At 42.1% G+C, this 12,809-nt stretch overlaps 2 protein-coding genes across 2 annotated transcripts in view; both read right to left on the bottom strand.

Moving 5' to 3' along the window:
• Positions 1–132: 132 nt before the first annotated feature.
• Positions 133–7,374, bottom strand: mfsd4b (major facilitator superfamily domain containing 4B). The gene is made up of 4 exons (XM_068708579.1): positions 6,848–7,374; positions 4,371–4,539; positions 2,821–2,937; positions 133–2,012 (listed from the first exon to the last, which is right to left on the bottom strand). The coding sequence occupies exons 1-4, from the start codon at positions 7,130–7,132 to the stop codon at positions 685–687; spliced, it is 1,899 nt and encodes a 632-aa protein (XP_068564680.1). The 5' UTR covers positions 7,133–7,374; the 3' UTR covers positions 133–684.
• Positions 7,375–8,841: 1,467 nt separating this feature from the next.
• The window catches only part of slc16a10 (solute carrier family 16 member 10), a 33,325-nt gene continuing 29,357 nt past the window's right edge, over positions 8,842–12,809 (bottom strand). The window contains exon 6 of the mRNA XM_068708581.1: positions 8,842–12,113. Coding sequence (XP_068564682.1) covers positions 11,884–12,113 — 230 coding nt within the window. The 3' untranslated portion in view covers positions 8,842–11,883. The remainder of the gene's footprint in view (positions 12,114–12,809) is intronic.

Below are 12,809 nucleotides of genomic sequence, written 5' to 3' on the forward strand. Positions count from 1 at the left end.
GATTGATATAATAAAAAGTCAATGTATTAAGATGCATTCTGTCAATGATTCAATTTAAAAAATAACTTCTATTGAATCAGTGACGACACGGCACAGCACACATGACACAAACAAAACTCTTCTTTACAAAAGTGCAACCAAAACAAATTTTATTTAAATCTTACAACTATATCACGCTCATGTCCTGTTCACTGCAAAACTAATTTACATTTGTAAAACGTGTGTTTTTGGCAGCAGGGTGGCCTGACGAAGATGAAGAGTGCAACGGTCCCTGGTTCATTTCATCTGCTCATGTGTACTCCAGCAAGGCACTGAAGTCTACAGCCCTGGGACCGGTTTACTAGCTTACTGACTTCACTGTGGAGGGAAGCTGGCCAACACAGAATCCTTGTGGGGAATCAATGACGTATTTTATTTCCAACAATCCGTAGCATAGACGTGCAGTTTAAAACCTGAGTCTTCATCATCCAGGACTGATCCAAACGATGCTGATGACCCAAACTTTCATGGATGGTTTGTAAGCTGCACAGGTTTCGGTCAGTGTTTCATTCAGTACACTGTAAATCATCAACTGTTCATAAATGTTGGAATTTTCAGGTTCTGGACAACAAATGGGCGCAAACATGTGGAGACTCTTGTTTTTAGTGAGAGATGAACAGCATTTAGGAGCCATAGGAGGAGGTGTCAGTCTCTCTTCTCTCGGTCTAGAGAGAGCAGTAGTTTGCGTCTGGGGGAGTCTCTAACTGGGGAGATGGTGGCCAAGAAAGAGGCTCCACCTGGGGGCTCCGTCGCCTGGGTGTTGGAGGCAGCAGAGCTCCCTGTGAGACCAGAGGCGTGAGGAGGAGAGGAAGCCTTGCTGGGTGAACTGATGAGACTTGCCGTGTCATCCATTTCAATGACCTCAAAGTCTGCGTCGTTCCACTGATCAGCCTCGTCGTCCTGGTCCTGCTCCTCCTTCTCTTGCTCCTCCTCTTCTTCCTCCTCCTCATTGGCCCCCGAGTCCAGCAGCGCCTGGCGGTATTCGCTGTCGTCTGCGTCCGGCCGGCCCCTGACACGGGGCTTCCTGCTCTGGCCGCCAGGGGCCGAGGCCAGCTTGTACATGACCGGGAAGAGGATGGAGGTGAAGGTGGAGGTGATGAGCGACAGGTACATGAGCAGGGGCTGGTCGTGGAACTTCCCCAGCAGGAAGCCCACAAGAGCAGGAAGCACCATCTCACCCAACGCCGCCCCCACCACGAAGGTGGCCGCCGTCCGGCCCGTCACCGTGGTGTACTGCTCCACCCAGGAGATGCCGCTGGGGAAGGTGGTGGCCATAGAGGCGCCGTACAGACCGGTGCAAACCCACAGGGCCACCTTCTCCTTGCTGAAGAGGCAGAGAAGCAGGGAGGACACAGTGGAGCCCACCAGGCTGAGCAGGATCATGGTGGCCGGGTGCATGCAGGCCGCAAAGAAGATGGCCAACCCCCTGCAGGCGGCAAACGTCGCCCAGAACAACGAGTTCAGCCCAGCTGCCTGGGACTGAGGCATGTGGGCGTTGTCCTTGGCGAAGGTGAAGATGAACGAGCCGTACGCCACCTCAGCGCCTACGTAGAAGAAGAAGAAGCAGCAGAGCAGGGCAATAAGAGCAATGTGATGTTTGGCCACCAGAGGCTTTCCTGACGACGCCTTGGCTTTGTCACGTGACGAGCCCCTGCGACAGTAGAGGATGAAGAAGAGGAAGGAGACGAGAAAGATGTAGGAGCCAATCACAACGTAGGCCCACATGGACTTGAGGGCGCTGTGGACGTAGCGGGTGATCGCGTGAGCGTCGGGGACTCTGGTGAGTTGCTCTGCGGTGACGGGAGGCGTAGAGTTGGTCGGTGCGATTCCTGTGCTGCCGTTGCCGTCGGGCCCAAACAGCAGCTTGGCTATGATCGGAGACACGAAGGCCCCGGCTGCAAAGCTGAAGTGCAGAGCCTGCATGTGAGGACCCGCCTGGTCGCCCCATGTGTTCAGTATGAGGACATTACCACCTGACAGACAGAAGAGAAAAACATTGACACTTGAATGAACCATCATTAACAATATGGTGGTGGAACTGTTGGAACCTCTGCATGATGTCCTGCAGTGACATAACCTCTCATAATCCTGTAATGTTTTCCTTCTTTTTGAAAAGGTTGACTTTTCATGGACGCACGCTGTGCAAAACCACTGATGTTTCTTCAGAAAATCTTTTTTTTCCAGGTAATAAAGGATTTCACTAAAGTATGAAAATATAGAGCTCAGCGGGTATCAGAGATTTTTAACTGTGTGTGCGCATGAATAAATAAATGATGCCCTCAAAGTAACAACTCATCTGGAAAGATGACACAATGGATACACAACCCATTGTGTCATCTTTCCAAGTTAACACGAGAGACAGCCCTTTATCAGTCAAATACACACAGTATTTGACTGATAAAGGGCTGTAACTTGTGTTTTTGTAACAGACTGAAAGAGAGACGGCTAGCTGGTAGTGGATTGTTTAGGGTTTACTTTAGGTTGGCATTAACAGCCCCAGCAGGTGCATTTAGCAGCTAAAGACATATTTCTCTCAGGAGTCGGTGGAGACCAAAAACAGAGCTAAAAGTAGCTGGAGGTAGTCATCTTCATAGTTCTCATCAGAAAGTAGATAAGGCTCAAACATCAAAACAAACATCATCTGGATGACCAGTGTGTGTAGGATCTTAGCCTCCATATATGATTCTTCATTAAATGTTCTAATACTGAACTACTAGCTAGAAGGTTTCACTCCAGAAAAGCAAGACTTGTAGTATTTGCTCGTGTATTTAAGTGTCTTACCTGTATCCAGAATACCCATAGACATCCCAATGCTGGACATGAGCCCAGCGAGGAGCAGAGCTTGCTTACAGAAGGGGATAGCACACATTCCAACGGATGTGACCAGCATAGAGAAACCTGAAAGGCAAGATAGTAAGAGCAAAAACATATTATACAGAGTCTGACTAAAATGTTAAGTAAGACCCTTTCCAGACTCTCTTTACACTCTTTTTCATTCATAATCTCAGTCTCAGGCCTTATCTGACCTCAGCATCACTACCCCTCTGTTATCCTACTTCAGGATGGAGTCCAATCGCCAAAGACATTTGACATTCATATTTTATGCATGTGTAATAAATGATTGTTAAATTCTAATGAAGTTTCTCCTGATTGAAATTGAAATGTCATAAAATACCATACTATGTTATTCCATATTAAATGACTAAATAGCATAGTCATGAGAAAGTCACAGTATAGTTAACATTAAAAAGTATTAATACAGTAATAAAATATAAGTCAAAAGGCAGAGTGAGTATAATGACACCATAGCTTTGGTGTGTGAAGCTTTGAAATTAATGAATGATGTTTGTGATGCTCGAATAGATTGCAAACAAATGCGCAATAAAGTCCCAAGTCCACAAAATGTGAGGGGGGATCCATTGTGTTTCGCTGCCCCTTTTATATTTCAAATCGCACGCCAAACCCACAAACCATTTTCTGAAACAGTCACGTGGTACGGCCAGCTCTCGAGGCTTCGAACGTCACCACATACATGATCAACACAAGCCTTGATACGCGCTTCACCAAAATCTTCCTGGATAACTCGACACATGCTTCGAAGCCTCGACACGGAAGGACACATCACTAATAAAATGTCATATACCGTAGTATATTATATAAAGTCATAAATAGAGGTTAAAATAAACTTAAAAAATAATAGTATACTATGTCAAAATAAAAATGTGGAAAAAAAGGTCTGAGTAGAGTATGTTGCAAAACAATTATAGTATGTCGAAAAATACCCATAAAAAGTCACAGTATGTTGAAAAAATTATAATAGTATAGTATGTCGGAAACAATAAAAAAAGTCCTAGTATAGTCTGTCGAAAAAAAACATTATAAAGTCACACTATATGTCGAAAAAAAGTAATAGTAAACAATGTTGGAATATAAGTCGTATGTCAAAAAAGTCCCACAAAAAAGTAATAGTACAGTATGTTGAAAAAAACAACATAAATAGTCATACTAACGATGACGATGACTCATCCAAAAAGCAAAGCAGCAATCATGATATCGCTGCATGTAAAGGAGACAAATACCAACAGAAACTCTCTATTGAATTTCTCATTCACTAGAAACATGAAGGAGTTTTGAGAGCCGATGGAAATTATATTTGATTTAAACACATAAGCAATTCATCTTAAATTAGCGGTGGGGACAATTTTAGTAGTTTAGTGGTTTTCAGAAAAGTGGTCGGGACACATCCCCACCGTCACTATCATAAATTACACCAGCATCATGTGGAGCTCCAATGCAACATCTACAACAGCTACGTGTGCATGAAGTGTTACCTAGCAGGAGGTGGGGGTTCAAGCAGTCGAAGAGAATCCCCCCGAAGAGAGAACCACCGATGTAGCCCGCAGAACGGCCAACGAAGATGTAAGAAATATTGCTGATGTTCTTCTTCACATTCACAGCCAGGTCCTCGAATGTGGGGCCAAGAACAGAGATACTCATCCCCTAGAGAAAAACAACAAGAGAGCAGCAGGAGTTACAAAGAGAGAGTACATTTACTGCACGTGAAAACTAAAATAACAATACTAATACTGAAACTAATAAATCAACTAAGTGTAAAAACAAGCTTTCACACAAGACTCGAACACCAGCCTCCTGGGTTACTACTAAATGTTACTGAAACTTTCTGGCAGAAAACTTTCACACCTTTTGGGCCAGCTTCTTATTTTGATGATATATACAGTGCTGTGAAAAAGTATTTGCCCCCTTCCTGGTTTCTTATTTTTTTGCATATTTGTCACACTTAAATGTTTCAGATCATCAAACTAATTTTTATATTAGACAAAGATAACCCGAGTAAATACAAAATGCAGTTTTTAAATGACGATTTAATTTATTAAGGGAGAAAAGCTATCCAAACCTACTTGGCCCTATGTGAAAAAGTAATTGCCCCCTGCTTGATAAATCATGAATGAACTGTGATTTTTTGGAAAGCTGAGTTCAATTTCACTAGCCACACCCAGGCCTGATTACTGCCAGACCTGTTGAATCAAGAAATCACTTAAATAGAACCTGTCTGACAAAGTGAAGTAGGCTAAAAGATCTCAAAAAGCAACACGTCATGCCGCGATGTAAAGAAATTCAAGAACAGATGAGAAACAAAGTAATAGCCATGTATCAGTCTGGAAAGACCCCAGAACAACATCTGAAGAACTGCAGGCCTCACTCGCCTCAGTTAAGGTCAGTGTTCATGATTCAACAATAAGAAACAGACTGGGCACAAATAGCATCCATGGGAGAGTTCCAAGGCGAAAGCCACTGCTGACCAAAAAGAACACAAAGGCTCGTCTCACATTTGCCAAAAAACATCTTGATGATCCCCAAGACTTTTGGGCAAATATTCTGTGGACTGACGAGACAAAAGTTTAACTTTTTGGAAGGTGTGCGTCCCGTTACATCTGGCGTAAAACTGACACAGCATTTCATAAAAACAACATCATACCAACAGTCAAACATGGTGGTGGTAGTGTGATGGTCTGAGGCTGCTTTGCAGCTTCAGGACCTGGACAACTTGCCATAATTTATGGAACCATGAATTCTGCTCTCTACCAGAAAATCCTGAAAGAGAATGCCATCAGTTTGTGACCTCAAGCTCAAGCGCATTTGGGTTATGCAGCAGGACAATGATCCGAAACACACCAGCAAGTCCACCTCTGAGTGGCTCAAAAAAAGCCAAATGAAGGTTTTGGAGTGGCCTAGTCAAAGTCCGGACTTAAATTCGATTGAGATGCTGTGGCATGACCTTAAAAAAGCCGTTTCTGCGCGAAAAACATCCAATGTGGCTGAATTAGAACAATTCTGCAAAGAAGAGTGGGCCAAAATTCTTCCACAGCAATGTGAAAGACTCATTGCCAGTTAACACAAACGCTTGATTGCAATTGTTGCCACCAAATGAAACATTTAAGTGTGACAAATATGCAAACAATAAGAAACCAGGAAGGGGGCAAAAAATACTTTTTCACAGCACTAATATATATATATATATATATATATATATATATATAATTTATTTATTTATTTGCTGAAATAACAAAACGCCTATGTGTAAGTTTACTTTCCACTGTGTAAATAGAGGAAGAAATGGCCCAGAAGCAAAGCAGACACTCTGTTGTGTGCTGATGGTTTACAGTAATCCGACATAGATAACACGGTTGAAGAGCAAGTTTTGCAACTATGTAAATTTAGTCTTTCCAGGATCCTGCAGCAGACTGGATAAATGACTTCCTGCACATTGCATTACATTGTTGACCAATAGCAGGTTCATTCAGACAGATATCTCTGACTAGCTTTTGCAGTCATATGTCTTTTATTTCCCGAGTGGATGCAGGTGATCCACATGGGGCCAGAATGCTGCTCGTGATGAAGTAGGGGCCAGAATTAGAAATAACTTGAAACTTGAAACTGTGGTATAAAACAGGCAACACACAACTGAGGGTTTGCAGACACTGGTTAAAGAGTGTGTGACTGTAACTCCTTATTTCCGTATTTCCGGACACAGGTTATAAACTGATTCCTTGAACAGGTATTTGTAATGTTACCTGGTGCCACTAGAATAAGAGCGCGAGACAACCTAACTAAGCTAACATAGTTGTCACGTTAGCTTAACATGTGGTTGTCATGAGTAATATTAATATCTAAACACATTGTGGTGGCGTTAAACGAGTAGAAGGCCCGAGGAAACTCACGGATACATTTTCATGGAACATTTTCCTATAAAAAGCTAACAGGTTATAGCAGTCGCTGCTAAATGTACCAAGCCCAGGAAAGATGCACAGAGCGCGAGGGTGACCATCCAGCGCGCGCACGCTCCATGTCCGCCCCTTCCTCCACCGACCACCTCCACCCGGTCGTCGCATCCCGGCTTCGTGGTCCTCTTGACCGCCTTCAGCACGCTCTTCAGCCCCCTCGCGGTGTCCTTCCTCTTGTCAAACAGGGTGTCCTCCTCCTGGTCGTCGTTGTCGTCATCGTCGTCCTCCATGCTGGCGAAACGAACTTGCTTCTTTTTGACAACAGTGTCGCGCGCGGCGGACGAAGACATACCTGTCAGTTTGTTACTACGACTGCTGACGGTGATGTTGCGCTGTCAGAACGCTGTTAGCGGGCTAGTGAACAGCAATAACCGCCCGATAGCGGTGCTTCGGTTCCTTGCGCGCTTCGTGCTTCCTCGGTGCTAAGTCGTTCAAATGCAGTCAGTCTTGTTAAAACCCCGCTGGTTTTGGGGATGACAGCGGTCCGGGTACCAGCGTACGGGATCCTCCATATGGCAACAGCCAACGTATAGCTGCTGGAGGCTCGCAAAGATCGTCTAATGACACCGAGTCTCACTTGCTCCACATAAGCGACATATCTCATTTGCATTTGTAAACTCACTCACAACCTAATTCATTCCAGCTCAGTAAATATCAGTATTTTTAAGTTGTTGGTAATTTGGACTAATTTGAATGAATTTGCCACACTTTTGACGGAGCAGTATTTGCAACAACACTGACAATCAACTCAGATTGTCGTTGACGTTCTTTGTACTCAGAAGTCAGAGCAGAGTGAGACCTCTCAGCTCGTTTTTCCTCTCTGACTCAGCTGACGCGTTAAAAAAAATGGTCTAATGCTTCAGGAAGTAGTCGCCACCACGTTAGCAGCGCGGGGACATGGCGGCCTCTAGTGTTACAGAACGATGGAGTGCAGAAGTGGCCTAAAGCCTGAGGTTAGGGAGGGTGAAGTAGTTGGGCCACCAGTGTTTACACCTCATTTAAAATATATTGAAACTATCTCTATCCTCATTTTACATAGAAATATAACTTTTGAGGGCTAAACAAAACAAAAAGTACTTTTGATATTTTAGTATGATTAAATATCAAGCAGGCGTACTTATGAGCCAAGGTGGACAATTTCATGCTTGCGCAATGATAATAAAGTAAAAAATGCTCCGTTATAAGTGCTACTATGATTTTACTAATCATGCAGACGACCCCTATCAGTGCTACATTATTCAGTGAATTATTGTTAGTGATGCATTAGTGCAGTGTATGCAAACATTTAAGAAATAAGTATTCATATTTCTGTCAGACTTTGTGGACAAAAATCTGGCCATTAGATTTTTATTTCATTCACAATGAAAATTGGCACCGTTGCGTCCCATCTGTTTGGATTGATGCTGTTAAGACCTGATTTTACTACTATAAGCATTGGATGTTTTGGTCAATACAAACAGCCCCTTACTGTATCAGTTGTTTGTTTGAGACGGATACACTTACCACTTACATTTTGACTCAGGTAAAACGTGATAAAACATGTGAACGGGAGAGAATCAGGTATAAAGGACAGGAAGGATTCATGAGATGGCCAAAACTCTGGGAATGAGAGTCTACTAATAAAGAACAGTTCTTCCTCAGTTCATTCATTGGTGAGAGGTTCTGAGGAAGAGACGATTAAATGTTTCACATGTCTAAAGTTGTTTAATATCTGTTAAAAATATGTAGGGAAAATATGTCCCTTATGTCCCTTTTGTAGGGACTACAACCCGCATTTCATTGTGCAACCCTGTGTTGTAGAATGACAATAAACGAACCTTGAATCATGTTTAGTTTTACTGCACTTGCACTTAGCCCCATATTCTGGGCTGTTTATCGGTTTATTGCTGTGCTTTGCATTCGTAGTGACAGAAGTTGATCGTTAGTGCTTGTGTGTGAACTCAGTGATGACATACTGTAGCTACCAGCCACAGAATTGGAGAGACAAATTAAGAGAAAGTCATTTTTTCTTTTTTACTGCCTTGAAAATGCTGAAATGCTGATTGCGTTTACATAATATTACATTGCATATATTGTAGTTCACCGCACATCCTGCAGCAGATAAGAAATATAGGAAATAGTAATATTTTAGTAGAAAACATTTTGGGTACAAGATAAGCATATCAAAAATTATTAATTTCTTGCAGCAAAGCGTTACAGAAGTAAAAACAAAATGCACAAAGCCAGTTGTTGGATTAGATATGAGAGGCAAAATAATAACAGCAAATGCACAAATAAATTCTAAGGATAACAGTCTAAAAACAAACTAAACAGTCATGCAGGTCATAAAAAAAAAAAAAAAAAGAATTGTAAGGCAACAGATGTGATTTAATTATAATATATAAAATATATACTTAGCGGGGAGAATAGTAATACATGCTTATTTTAAAAAAAAGAAGGCATTTCTGGTTCCAAGCAGCAAGCGCTTCATTAAAGAGCAACGTTTTTGGACAGCTAGATACATTTTTTTAAAAGACTTTTTAAACGCAAGTTTATTTAGCGTTTTTTTGTTTTTCGAGTCAAACGTGAACGCTGCTCTGTTGGACTGCCACTGATGGAGGAACAGGGACGGGGCAGAGCTCTACACGAGTACAACATCAGAGGTAGAGAGTGTCACAGGCCTTCAGAGGAGGGGAAAAAAACACAGAAATCCAGTCCTCCAGTTTTCCTAAAGCATCACCCAGAGTGTGAGGAGTGACGGACGGAGAGGAGACTTCCTGACAGACAACCTGTGGCTTTAGGGAGACGTACAGCAAGCAAACAGAACTAACACACTTTCAGTCATTGTCATTTCAGTACAATGTTTTTGGTCTTCAGGTCGATGAAATTTAAGGCTTGAGGCAAATGCCCGTCTATTGCAGCACGACATTCTCCACAAAAAATAAATACAATATGAAAACATGAAATAAGCACCTCTCTATCAAAGGGCAACGTCACGGGCTCAGAATAAATGATTAACTGGACTTTACTGACTAATGGTCACGTAGTCAAAAGATTAATGTGTAATAGACTTTTATAAAGAGGTGAGGAACTACATATGCACCAGTTATTTGGGGGGTTTTTGGTCCTTTTAAGAGGCCACATGGCAACGGTTGTTCTATGACCTGGACCGCGTCAGCTACTGAGCAAACTCTATCTTCCTTAACATACCAAGAAGCTTATGAGGTTTTTTACTCCAAGAAATTGTAAATGTATGTCACACAATAAGAGTATATGCTGGAAATATGGGACCAAATTACAGAGAGAAAAGTAAACAAGTCCCACTGCCGGTGGTTTTAAAAAGAAATGCTGCTTCATGTCAATTAACAGACATACACACTAATACAATGTCAGTATGTTCTTGTGTATCTATATTCAGGTTCCTAACTGAAAGCTGGTAGTACTATGTGCTGACTAAGAGTTTTACTGTCGCAGGGATAATTTGACATTTTGGGAAATTCGCTTCCATCCCCTGATGAGATCAAACATATAACTAGTGAACTTTAGAGGAGCTGGAAGTTAAAAATGTTTTACCTTTTGAACAGAGCCCTCCCAGCTGTTTCCAGGCTTGATGCAAAGCTAAGCTAACCCGGTGCTTTTATTAATATCTAATGAACAGGTTTGACAGTGGTAGCGATTTTCTCGTCCAACCGTCGGCAAGAGAGCGAATAGGCACATTTCCCCAAAATGTCGAACTGTTCCTATAAAGACATTAAGGTTAAACACTGGCGAGGTATTTTCAGGCACATGGTTACAAGCAGCGTGAATCAATCACAGTACAATCAGGGCCCGACTATGGGGCCCCGGGGCCTCTATTTATTCCTCCCCATTCCTCCCACTCCCTGTGTATTTTGTTTGTATTCCTTCATAATAATAATTAGATTTAAGCTACAATTTATGTGGGAATATACAACATGGAAGCTTAATATAAACTTAAATAATGAACGCCTTAAAGGTGGCTTTGAGCCACATGGGGACCTCGATGTTACATCATAAAGCAGGTGTCTCCTCAAGGCCCTATCATTTACATTTATACTGTGCTTTAGTGGTGCATACAGAGTTACCAAACTAATGTGCCGTCAATTACCACAAGTGAATTGCCACACGGTGACCGTGGAGCATTTGGGGGTCTTGCCCAGTTGGTAATCTATCCCATTGTATAAAAAGGTAAATCCAGCCTGGTGGACGGAGCTCCTTGTCGTGAGATGACACGTAAAGAGTTTCAGACAAGGATGTAAAATCATAGAGCTGCTTTCCTTGAAGTGTCCGAGCACCTGTACGGCTCAGACAATCCCAGAGCTTCATGACCAAAACTAACAATGACCTCCAAATCTCCCAGACCACTCTGTGTGTCCCTTTTCTTTTCTTTTTTTAAATACTATGAGCAGAATACCCCCAGACAGTAGCAACATATTTGGCTTTAAGCGACAATAAAGATGGCAGGTTTGAGGAGAAATCTTTAGCAGACCAGTTTGATTTGCACTGACCCAAAGCAAATATGTAAAGTCCAAGTGGAACTATGTTCCCACACATGACTGGGTTCCTGTCTTGTATAATCCAATATGTGTTCTTTGTTGTATGCCACATTTCTACATCTAAAAACAAAATGGTGGTGTTGAAAACTGACTGTAAAGAATCCCTTCACTTAAGAATGCCATCCGAAGAGACACTGGCTAAAGATGTGCATCAGCAGCTTTTACACTGCATTTAGAGTCAGCACAGCATGTCTTCTTCACCTTGTGGCAAAAAAACCACAAACAAAAAACAGAAATGATCTCAATTTCCATTTAAAACTTCAAGTTTGCCTGTGTTGAGATTAGTTCAGTCAAACAATCTAATGCATAGTTCTTCAGGATCACATTCACGTTAAGCTGGACTTCAACTCTATCTGATATGTTTCATCACTTTGGCACATTCTCCTACTGAAGGCAGTCATTACAATCTTCCTCCCACTGTATCTCGGTACCCAGCAGCCTCAGTCTGACCCCGCATGTCTCTCTTTTAAGTCTGCTCAGCGGGGCCTTTAGAGGACCGACTCTCCGGTTCTGCTTTGAGCGGCTTCCTGAGCCTTCTCGTGCTCCATCATCTTCTCGGTGACACCCTGGTCCCTGGTCAGCGCCTCCTCCTTCTCTCTCCTCTTGCGCCTGGCCTCCACCCAGGGTATCAGACACAGCAGGGCTCCTCCGAAGATTGGGGGGATGCCGGCCAGGTAAAAGGCCTCGTTGTAGCTACCCAGTCGGTCCCTCAGGAAACCTGCGAGCAGATGGATGGATGGATGGCTGGGTGGATAGATTTCATTTGTCTTATCATTTATGTAATTTTTCTTACTAATTCTCTCATTTTTATTATTATTAATGATCTCTGTTTTTTATTTCACTTATTGCGATACTATATTTTAGAATCCACTCTTTTTGTTTAATTTGATCCTTTATCTGCCATTGTTTGAATGTGTTGCATATTCTTCTGTAAAGCACTTTGAGCTACATCGCTTATAAAAAAAAGTGCTCTATAAATAAAGTCCTTATTATTCTTGCTATTATGTTTACCTCTCATGCAAAGTTTTACATGCATTTTACAAAGCTGACAATAACCTGCTTTCTGAAACATTATAAGGTTTGTGCTCATAAACCTACAAATTCAGCAGTGCCAAAAATGCAAAATGCCAAAATGAACACTAGGTGGTGCCAAAGACCTGAGAATGTACAATGTAGTATGTATGATTATTCTCTTCTCCCTCAGGAGAGTGACTATGAGCTGAATGCTGAGGGTCTGTTCACAGGATTGGCCACTATGGTTATTTTAAAATGACATCTTCAGTATGATAGTAAAATTAGATTTAGACCTTCTGAAAGAAATAGCGGTCTTATAAAATAACATTTTTATTTCTGCAACTTGAAAACAGTTAAAAACAGCTGCACCAACGATAGAAATTTGCCTTTAGAGTATATT

Source organism: Cebidichthys violaceus, unplaced genomic scaffold (genome assembly GCF_023349555.1).
Source record: "Cebidichthys violaceus isolate CVI_PGR_0920_01 unplaced genomic scaffold, fCebVio1.0.p SCAF_14, whole genome shotgun sequence".
NCBI classification, from domain to species: domain Eukaryota; kingdom Metazoa; phylum Chordata; class Actinopteri; order Perciformes; family Stichaeidae; genus Cebidichthys; species Cebidichthys violaceus.